The 12,107-nt window shown below is 38.8% G+C and overlaps 1 protein-coding gene across 5 annotated transcripts in view; it reads left to right on the forward strand.

The window, feature by feature from the left end:
- Positions 1-12,107, forward strand: part of LOC137039050 (low-density lipoprotein receptor-related protein 8-like) — a 57,152-nt gene that overhangs the window by 25,953 nt on the left and 19,092 nt on the right. For all 5 annotated transcript variants that reach the window (XM_067414205.1, XM_067414207.1, XM_067414206.1 and 2 more), the window contains exon 8: positions 9,631-9,749. In XM_067414205.1, coding sequence (XP_067270306.1) covers positions 9,631-9,749 — 119 coding nt within the window. The remainder of the gene's footprint in view (positions 1-9,630; positions 9,750-12,107) is intronic.

Here is a 12,107-nt window from a genome sequence, read left to right on the forward strand (position 1 = left end):
AAGAGACATGAACAAGTTCTTTGATCAAAATCTATGACCTTTGAAACATGTCTAGTCTTCATGCTATATTATTGATTATTGTGAAAATAAGAAATTCATTGTATACCAGTTTCAAACAAACCAACCGTCTCCATTGACTTTCTATTGCGGGATACGACCTCCTTATAATTTCTGACTTATTAAAAAAAATCTAACAATGTCTAAAAGCTGATATGTGACAATGTGTACATAAAACAAGCACAGCTGGATAAACATAAGCTGTGGACCCAAAAACGAGTGTTTAAAGACCTAAAAGTGGATACAGGCAATTAAGACAGAGCGCGAAATGTTATATTACACTGAGAACTACGCCCACTGATGGGAAAGTAATCAGAGACAGCCAGGAAATATATAAAACTGACATTTGGATATTTGACAACATGTTTACTGCACACGTAGACATACTGAGACATACTGAGTGTCAGGATTCCAAAACTGACCCATTCTTCCTGCTGAAGCTTCACATCTTATTGCCCATTTTTAAATGCTCTTTTTTTGGGAGTCGACAGCTTATAAAAAACGTAGGTATGTGTTTTTTAGCCTGTTTGCTGTACACCTTGTCACATATCATCGTTTGGAAATGGTTCTGCTTTTTGAAATAAGTCCGAAAAGACAAGGAGGTAGCCTCACGCAATACAAAGTCAATGAAGAGCGTTGGATTGTCTCTCCCCCCAGGTGGGCGTAGCCTAAATACGCTCTGTCTCTATAGTGCTATGTGCCTTTCATCATGTAGAAATTAGTAAATGTGTTAATAGAGGATACAGTGAAAGTTGTTTTACACTTTGTGATAAAGGCCGATGTAATTTGTAATTTGATATTTTGCGGTAAACATAAATCCGATCAGATATCCAGATGCAGACCACTTGGCATGAACAAATGTAAAGTCCTGACCTACTGATGAGCCGATATGCTTGATAGGATCACGGCAATCACATGTTAATACAATGCCATAGACCAGGGGTCCCCAAACTCGGTCCTGGAGGGCCACTGTCCTGCAGAGTTTAGCTCCAACCCCAATCAAACACACTTGAAACAGCTAATCAATGCCTTTACAGGACCTAGTAAGACATTGATTAGCTGGTTCAGGTGTGTTTGAAAAACATAGACTGTAAAAAATAAACACAGCCAGAATAAATGACCTCTACAGTAGATTATTTCTGATAACAAGCTAAATAAAATAACAAGTAAATCACATTATACATACAGTCTAAATTACATTAGACGCCGATCTCACATGGAGTCAGACTTGATATTTAGTAAGCATTCAAAGCTTTTGATGAGTCATACACACTGTTTTTGCGCTGGTGTCATATGCTCTCTGCTTAATTTTTTATATTTATATCATGTTATCCAAGAATAGTATGTTAAAAATGTGTTTCTACTGAGTAGTGTGCCATACTATTTACTAGCCAGTAATAAACCAGACCAATAAACAAACAAGTTAACTTCGGGCCAGGCGTGTAACCGTGGCAACGCTCGTGCGATTGATGAAACCGTCTATAGAGGGAATGCATTGACGTCACTTTCCTGCCGGAACATGCCGGCACTGAGTGGCAGAAGAACTGCTGCATGACTGGAGTTAATGGGGAAAACGCGAGTTGATTAAACGATTATCAATTTAAACTAAAGTTTGGGTTCGATATAGTGGTCCTTAAAACTTACCACAGATTCAGTGATCCACGGATAATGACATGCAGCCAGGAATCGTGTTTTCCTGACATTTTATGACCCTGATTTCGACATGAATATAACTGATCAGTCATTACATTTTTTGAGTGTATCATCATATATTCGAGAAATATATGATGGGTCAGTATATTGAAGTGCGTATGTGGCCGCTTGTCACGAATGGAAAACAAAAGTTGTATTCAAATTCTGAATATATTATAGACCTATTAACAAAAAACAAAAAAAAATTAAATTGCCCAGACAGCACGCAAAGAGTGCTCCCTTTATAATCACTAAAAGCTGTCACTCATTCAATAAACGCAATCTCACAGATTTCCGCAGTGAAGCTGGTATACAATAAATCTCTTATTTTTACAATGTTTCACAATACACACTGGATCATTTGCTAGCTCCTTTTAGCTAATAATATGCTATTATTATGAATTCTTACGGATGATTACAGATCCTAGACAAGCAGTTATGGGCAGTGTTTCCCTCTTAAAGCAGAAGCAGCAGCAGGTTGGCTGTGGTTTGAGTGAGAAAATTACACGCTATTATCAAGTCCGTCTCAAGCTCGGAACAGCGACGGAACGCCCCCTCAGCCGGGGCTGGGTGGCAGAAGAGCTGCTGCGGGACTGCAGTTAATAGAGGAAAACAGGAGTAGAGCATTTATTGAAGTGCGTATGTGGCCGCTTGTCAAGAACGGAAAATAAAAGTTTTATTCAAATTCTGAATATAATATAGACATATTAATAAAAAATAATTAATAATGATATTGCCTAGACAATGCGAAGAGCTCTCCCTTTATAATCACTAAAAGGTGTAACTCATTCAATAAACGCAATCTCACAAATTTCTGCAGTGAAACTGGTATACAATGAATTTCTTATTTTCACAATGTCTGCACTTTTCCGCGGATTTCCGCGTGTGTTAACTGAACTCAGCGCCTGGACAAACACTCGAGCGGTGAGTGGTTCCAAATTCAATACCTGTTGATTGGCCAACTGCGTTGTAGAAATCTACAAACAGGTCTGTGATTGGCTACATTACTCACCAGAGCGTAAACACGTTGGAAATGTAATCATTTGACGATTGCAAATACAGATACACACTGGATCTTTTGCTAGCTTCTTTTCGCTAATAATACGCTATTATTACGAATTCTTACAGAGGATTACATATCCTAGACAAGCAGTTATGGGCAGCTTTTCTCTCTAAAAGCAGAAGCAGCAGCAGGTTGGCTGTGGTTTGAGTGAGAAAATGACATGCTATTATCAAGTCCCTTTCAATTTAGGAACAGCGATGTCCATTGGGTCTGTGGACAAGCCTCCCCCTACCCTCCTCTGGCGCCAGGCCTGGTTTTGTGTGTTTTTGCTTCATTCACGCTGTAAACCAGTGCTGCCTCTCTGTCTTTTTGCCACTCAGTAGGGCGTATTCACAGTCGCTCCAGCTGACGACATAGTCACGTGCATTCCCTCTATAGTGTGGCCCTTTTAAAGCTCCAGTAAGTAACTTTTGTAACAATTTATTTTTCACATATTTGTTAAACCTGTCATTATGTCCTGACAGTAGAATATCAGACAGACACTCTGTGAAAAAATCAAGCTCCTCTGGCTCCTCCCAGTGGTCCTATTGCCATTTGCAGAAATACACCGCTCCCGGTAAGAAACAACCAATCAGAGCCAGGAGGAGTGTCTTAGCAGTGTCAATCAAGCTTGCGTGCGCCGATCACACCCCTCTCTCATGCACGGCGTGCGTACTGGCGTTGAAATTCAAGATTACAGGTGTGCCGCAGCTTTGCTGACGGTGGACAAACAATCCAAACGGCCAATTCCTCAAGTGGCACCAGCTCTTAAAATAAAGACGGGTAAACAGAAAAAGATAGATGACGATAATAAAAAAGACAAAAAGAAACAATTCGATAGAGCCCACAAATAAAATGAGGGGGTAAATATCGGAGCGGCATTTCCCCGCTAACTGCTACATGTCCGGAAAGGATTAAAAACCGATGCAGAGTTAGCCACATTTCTGCTTGACAAGTAATTTACCCCTGCTTGTTTGTTTCATTTTTTAAGAACTACACAACTGTGTCAACTCTATCCGCATAACATACAGATAAAATGTCACGCAATGTGCAAAGCAGCTTTTGAAACCTACTAATTCACTGGCTTGTCATGTTGCTGAAATAATGTACTAGTAAACCTTATTTTGCATTATATATCAACAGAATAATTACTTGCATACTGTAATGTAAGCAGTGTTAATTTCGTTGACGGAGACTATGACGAAAAATATTCGTCAACTAACCTTTTTCACGGACGAAAACTAAATAAAAACTAAATAAAAAGTCAGATATGATGACGAAGAACGTGACGAAATATAACTGGCACTTTAGTCAACGAATAAAAATGAGACGAAAATATATGGGAGGGACGAATGGAGAAGAGATCCAATCATAAGTACTCTTTTTGTGGGCCGTGTTGGGCAGAAATACAATCAGAGCGAATCTTTGAGGGTAGGTTGATCTATGCAGAAGCAGCCGAGAGCCATTTAAAAAAGCCGCGGCAAATGCAAGCGCAACAGCTAAACAAATGCAGCAGCAGTTACACACAGAAAAGACAGAACAGAAATGTCAGAGGCACATGAGTTACATGCCAAAGCACGCACGCCAAGTTTATTTTATCAGATAAACCACCGTGTTTCCGCTAGCTGCTATAAACTTGGAATAAAATAGAAGCTAAAGAAAACCACGTCTGACCTGTATTGATTAGACCAGCGTTTCTGACCAGCGTACGTGTAAAACGCACTTGCACCGCGGTCCATCTTACATCTGATGATGACGCATCTTTGATATGGGTTGTAACTTGAAAATAATGCTTTATGTATGTTTCTGTCGATGGATACACGTGCTGGCTCCTCAGTGATAGGCTACACTACAACAACGATAATAAAAGAAAAACTGGCAAAACGGTTTCTCTTTGTAAACTGTGTTCAATGCACGCGAGTGCTGCCGTTTGTCCAGTCATTTCGCCGTCCTCACCCGGGACGGGTAACGTTATATTCGCCAGAAGACGCGAATGAGAGCGCGCACGCGCTGTGTGAAGATCTGTCATCCGAGAGCGCGCACACGTCCCACAGCGCGCAAATATTCCGTTATCTTTCAAGTCTTGCGCTTGAACGGACAAACTCATACAAAAAGTATGTCAACATGTCCATCTTGTTAAGTATCCAAGCAGACATAGTCTGAATATGCCTTAAGTGAACTTTATACAGTTTAGAAAGACGACGCATACCCCTGTCTTAAAGGGGCAGCAACCTTTAATGTCAAAGAAAATATGAGGACTCACTGCTCTTGATTGAATAGCTTGTGTAAGTTTAATAAGGATTAATCTTTCATTTAAATAGTTAAATAAGTAGTTATTTTACATTTGATTATTTATTCTATTTCTCTACCTAAAACTAACGTTAGACCTACCTGAAAAACAGGAAATGCATTGTTCATTTTATCAGTATCTTTGCTCAATAGAATTTATTTGTGCTACTGCTTGTATTTAAGTTATTTGCTCTTATCTTCTTTATTTTTAATAGTCCTTTATTCTGTGAACATAGCAAATACCGAACCGTACTGAAACCGTGAACCTAAAATGTAAACCGACCCGTGAGACTAAGACTAAAACTCTTATGATATTTAGTCGACTAAAACTAGACTAAGACTAAAAGATTTCAGATGACTAAAATGGGACTAAAACTAAATGGTGTGTTATTCAAAAGACTAAGACTAAGACTAAATCTGAATTTGCTGTCAAAATTAACACTGAATGTAAGTTACCGTTATTTTATCTTACTAGCTATTTATTACTTATAGAAATAGTGCAACGTCATATAGTTACATTATTGCAAAATACGTAATGTTTTGAGGACCAAGTTGGTAGTCAAAGTATGGGCAGGCCATAGTCAATGTAAATCATATTGTTGATGTTTCGTCTGTACCAGTGAATGTGGATAACTGTTTATCCTCTGGTGGCCCGGCTTGCTTACTAGCCTGCGCGTTCACGGCAGGCTCAGTTGTGATTGTTACTCAAAATAAACACAACGTTTATAGTTCGTACAACTTTATTCAGTGCACGGCAAAGTTTTACACAACTTCCATCACTGTCACCTGCACGCAGACTGAACACACTGCTCATTTGCAACCCGCCGGCACACTGTGCCGTGTTCAACAGTGTAGAAGCGCGTTTACCGTAATGAACAGTGTAGGGGGGAGATAACATGTTAACAATTTCCCTATACTTTAAACAAAAAATAAAATAAAAATTTGATATATAAAATGTATATATCAAAGTCAACAGTTACCACAAACAAAACGGTTGTTGCACATACAACTTCAAGTGTTCAATCTTTTCAAATGTAACCCTTTTTTAAGCTTAGTATCCATAGTCCTTAGCAGAGTACTTTCAATAGCACCACAGTCCTTCACTGAGTGCTTTCAATAACAACAGAGCAGAAGCTCCCTTCTTGGGAAGACAATCAGCGAGTTGAGTTTTTGTGTCTGACCACAGTACCTTCTTTATTCTTTTATTCTGTATGAGCTCTTTTATACTGCTTATTTCCATTCGAAGTCATTTCTCAGTGACCTGTTTTGTTGACTTAAGCATCAAACAGAGAGTGATTGTCCGTAACGCAGATCAAGGGAAGAGTATTGAGCTCAGCATTTCCAGTTGTGAGCTCAGAAAAGAGGGTAGCCAGAAAAACAGGATTATCTATTCCTTCCGATAGTGCTAGTGTCTCCTCTGCCAGAAAACTCCTCTCCACACGTCGAATACTCTTAGATTGCCCACAGAGAGCAGAAAACTTCCCTCCTTCTCCCATGAGACCAATCAATGTTCCCCCTTGTGTGCCCCACCAGGGAGATTTCCAAGGGAAGCATCACTGAAAACAATCAGCCTAATTCAGAGCATCATTGTTTCCCAAATGCTGAAACTTGAGTCACCTTTTCAGATTTAATTTTTCTAATGACCTTATCTGTCTCATGAATAGACTGGACTATGGCATCTATTATGTTTGACGCTAAGTTGCTTGAATCACCATAATGTCTGGTCTGGTTTGTTTTGCAACCCTCAGTATCTGTCCTATTTTGGACCTAAACTGCTCTTTTTCGGTCTCATTAAGAGAGGCATCTCTCTGCACAAAACGTGCTGCTTGCAGGCGAATAGGCAGTAGGTTTTCAATGTGACATGTGAGTACTCCAGTAACCTTGCCCTATTGCACTGCTCTTCCAACCAATAAAACACTGCTGGATCTACCTGAGACATTCTCCCACCTGTACTCAGCATGATTTCTTTTACTTTGTTGTACCAGTATAGCGATGCATCTGCAAGACCATAAACACACATGTTTAGTTTACACTGAATATCTTCCTTTCCAGCTTCAGGAGGGGGTTGGACATAGATTTCTCTGCACAACTGCATACCTTGTAAGAAAGCAGGTTTGATGTCCATAGAATGGACATGCCACTTATTTTGACAGATTACTGCTAATTATAGCCTCAGAGAGTCGGAAGCACAGGTTGGGGAATCGTTCTGCAGCTCGTGAATATTAACCTCTGGCTACAAGTCGTGCTTTGGGCACAATGCCATTGGGAGTTTCTTTGAGGCTACAGACCCATCTGGTAGAGACACACTTTTGACCTCCATCATCAACTTCCTCAAAAACATTGTTTTTGCTCCAATTCATAATTTCGTCCTGTTTTGGTTCCATCAAATGAAAAGACTTTTGTTATGAGTACATCCGTCTCCCTATCAGTTGATTCAATGTTGAGATTATCAGCACATGACAAATCCACTGGCTCCTTTTGTCCATCACTGCCATCAGGTTCAGTATGTTGCAAATTAAACCAGTTTTTGTATTTTCCTGAGGCTTTGCCTGCTCTGCCTAAAACCTTGGCTCTCTGTAGACTACTACCATCCTGTTTGATAAATGTTACAGTCTGTCATGTCTTTAACTTTACACCAGCAGAAAAGAATGTGTCACCACAAGAATTGTGATTGGTTTCAATTTGTGTCATACTAGGATGAACCACTTCTCCTGTATTCACCTCGTTGTCGCTGATGTTTTCCTGTTCACTGTCTGTGTTTTCTTCACCATCTGAGCTTTCTGCTCCATTGTTTAAGCTGAATTTTTCACTTGCTGTCTCACTGTTGTCTTGCACAGTTTGTTTATTTGGTAATTCCTGATATTGTGTGTTTATTTAGCAGAGCCTGGATTGAGTCCCCCCATGTCTTACAAATACAACAGCTCCATCTTGACCAATAACTACCCCTGATACCTTCCACTCAGGACAGTCTACTCTTTAGTAAAATACCTTGTCTCCTGTTACATACATGTCATCTGTGGGCCTGAGCTGTTTGTGTAGCGCCCTTCTTATCTGCTCAGAAGACTCAGTGAATGCTTTCCTAGAAGCATATAACGCAGAAATGTGTCTTCTAGAGCAAGTCGTTTGTCAACTAATACAGAAGGAAGATTTGGATTCTGTAAATGTGTTATTTTGGCAAGGTTGCCTGCTAAAATTCGCACTCATGGGTCTATATATCACATAATAGTCGCTTCAACCCGCGGACATAGAAAACAACCTCCGGAAAAAACGTGGACTTGCCAACACTGTGCAGTTGAGCTCTGTTGATATTTGACAACTAACGTAAGGCGTTGCTCCGTTGCTCTGATTGGTTGTAGGTGTATCCAATTGAGGTCTTTCCTGGTTCGGTTGAAACATGCCCCATAATCACAGCCCAATAGACCCTTTTACTGTTTGTATACAATGATGACGTAGCAACGTATGCGCGCACATTTTGGCAACAAACTGTGGCGAGAATCAGCAGCATGTCAAGCTACGTGAGCGGATTAAGCAACACAAACCAAGAAAGTTATTTTAAAAAGTTGACTTTATCAAATGGTATTTGGCTACCAGATCCGTGTACTATAGTGGAGTGGATAGAAGACGTTAGCAGATGGCCAGATATAACTTAGTGGTCGGATATATACGTATTTAGTTGAGAAACCGAGCGTGTACACCCGAGACAAGCATATAAATCACTGGATGCTTATGAATACGTTGTCTGTGGGCATGTACAGAATGTCCAATACAGTTTTCTACATTTATTCTTATTCTTCACACAGACATACATTTATCCTTTTCCTTACATTTTATGTTGTTATTGATTCGTATGTGTCGACACACTTCTGTTTAAAGTTTAATTTTGTAATGCTATAGTACTTTAATAGCAACTATGTTGCTTGCATACATTTCTCAGATGGTTATTTTGCAATTAAACTATTAATAAAATCATTACAAATGAAATTGTGATTATTGATATGATAATCTGGGGATGGGGGGTACATACACACCAGTGGCAGCCAATGTTGGGAGGTTTATTATAAATAATTAAGTTTCAAGTGCAGTAAATGTTTTACAAATGAAATTTGTAAAACATTTACTGCACTTGAAACTTAATTATTGCTCAGAAAAGTAACCTGTGTATTAGTTATAGTCGCACTTGTCTTTTGACCTGGATTCTAATAAAAGTTAAACAGAAAATATTGTAATAAATGCACTTTTGGTTTAGAATAGTAATATTAATGTTAACCCTTTTCTTTCCGTATTAATGTTTGCTGCTGCATTCTTTAAATCTATGGCTGATCTCAATTTCTCCAACTACAGGCTACACCACGGTTTAAACTGAAAATGCCCGCTTTAACACATTTAGTGCCGTTAAAATTAATTTGCGTTGAATTAAATATTTTCTACAAATCTTTATATGTGTTCCTCAGCAGAAGTTATCTTCATTTTGGAGTGGAGTATCTCTTGAAGATAAATGTTTAAATGAGTTGAAACCATTCAAAGTTCTAAACCTGTTTTTCTTCCTCTAGGTATGTGTTCTGGGCAGACAGTGGGGCGTCTCCCAGAATTGAGCGTGCCGTTTTGGATGGGACAAGCAGATTATCATTGATCAATTCATCTATACGTTCCCCTGTCACAATCTCACTAGGTTAGACTTAGGGTCCCATTAGTCAATGTTAATTCATGCATTGGCTTAAATTAACTAACAGTAAGAAGTACATTTGTCACAGTAATTATTAATTTTTGTTTGAATGTTTAAATGTTTAAGTACTAACAAACAATAAGTACAAATAAGTTTGTTAGTACTCATCATGGCAGACCACAGCCATACATTTATAACAGAAAATTAGGGACAGGCCAGGATTAGACAGAACAACGATTAGAGGAGACAAATTGAGTTGTTGTATGAGGAGAACCAGTGGAGAACAGAGCAGGTGTCTCTGTGAGAGACCAGTGTTAGCTTTTAGATATATGGATGTTAGCTAACTATATAACAATGTTTTCAAATCACAATACTGTACAGGTTATTATTGGTCATCTATGAGTATTGCTACTTACCAATAACAGAAACTAATAAGCTTTGATCAGGCGCATGTCACACTCATTAATATCTGCCGACACTAACGTTATGTGATATAACGTTAGCGGCTTCTCATCACGACTGATTTGCTAGTTAACAAATGTTTAAAAAACAAGACTTACGATGTACAAGTTTTCTTCGAGCTGCATCTCTGACGGATCCGTGACCGTCACATCTGGTAATGTAAATATTTTATTCATGTCATGTCAATACGGAAGTAATGTAAACTGCAATTCCTCAACTGGCCACTAGAGGCAGGCTCCAGAAGGGAGCAGAATCTTATTGAGTCCCATGTTAAAATTTTCAACTTTACAGCAGAAAAAAACATGTTTACAGCCTGGTTAATTTTGGCTAATTTTGACCTTCATGACAACTATGAGGGAGATAAAAAATGTTATAACTCATTTGTTTACGTTATATAAAGCCTTAAAGTTCTGCATAATTAAGGGCGTGGTTACAGGTGGATGGCCATTTATCTGCAGTCATTGCGTCACCTAAGCTCCGCCCACATCCCGCCTTTTTGCCCATTTTCTGTTATCCGGGAGTGACACGCGATGACTCGCTCACAAGATGGCACCGTCCAGCTCGCCCCTACTTTAAGCCTCAGAACGGCTTATCGGAATCCTATGGGTGACGTCATGGACACTACGTCCATATTTTTTTTACAGGCTATGGTATAAACTTTATGCAGTTTTTACACTATTTACACTTTACACTATTTTGGCTATACTCCTCACTTGTCTGAATCAGGGCTATAGCCAAGTCATTCAAATTAAACTATAGATTGCTTCAATTTCACCAGTTGGGCAAAAAGCAGATTCAGGCTATCCAATTCAGAACTAAATCGTGACAAATCGGCAAAATGATGACTATTGCTTGCTAAGTTCATACAAGGTTATATATTCATTTTGAAAGTTTTTTTTTTTAACCTGCAATATGCAATTTAATAAAAATACAGCTGTTTGTTGTTAGTTCATTTCAGTCCATGTCCATTAATTGATGTAAATTGATAACATTTTTGTTATATCAATTGATGTCGCTCTCTGAAGGTTTTATTCAGGATTACAGCTAATTACTTGGATTAAAGCAATAACAAAAGCAGCGTTCTCTATGTGCTTTCTTCTCCATCCGATAAATCCAATGCATTAACCCCATAATAGCTGAAGCAAAGGAAAGAACAGCAAATCACAACTATTCATTTTGACTGCCTGCGGTACATATCAAACAATCTGTAACAGACAAAGCAATAGTGAAATGATAAAAACACTGTTCCTCACATTTCTGTGTTGCGACATTACCGCCGAATCCAGTGTGGTTTGCATTGCATCATGTTTTATTTTCAGTCTCTTTAGAGGAAGTGTATGTAAGATTGTGGCCAAAACTGGTACTGCAATGACTTTCAAATGACTGCAGAGCGGTGTATCCCCCTCCCCCCGGATGCAGAAACACTACTGACTTCGTGATTTGTAGACAGGTGGAGGGCGGAGCTTCAGGCCAAAACATCAACATCAGTTGAGGGCTGCAACAAAAAATTTTATATGACAATATCCTGGCCGGACTACTGTTGTCAGTGATATAAGTATTTGAAATTAACATGATTTCTTAATGTCTAGTGACATATCAGGGCCATTTTATGATTAATTGAAATACATTTCCTACATACAGTTCCTTTAAAAATCCTTTCAAAGTGTTGCTTGTTTTTATAAAAGGAATCTTTAGTAAAATTAAGTGACTTACTAATGAAATCTGACTAGGACTTTGTAAAAAAAAATTCACGCTTAATTCACGCTTTCTTAGGATCACAAGGATAGCAATTCAAACACTGTGTTTTTATACAACTTGGCACTTCAAAATGTCTTGTAAACAGAGGTGTCTCTTATCATTTTGTTGCTCAAGTAATCTTGTGTTTGCATCTGTCTCATATTT

The sequence above is a fragment of the Pseudorasbora parva genome, chromosome 13 (genome assembly GCF_024679245.1).
Source record: "Pseudorasbora parva isolate DD20220531a chromosome 13, ASM2467924v1, whole genome shotgun sequence".
NCBI classification, from domain to species: Eukaryota; Metazoa; Chordata; class Actinopteri; order Cypriniformes; family Gobionidae; genus Pseudorasbora; species Pseudorasbora parva.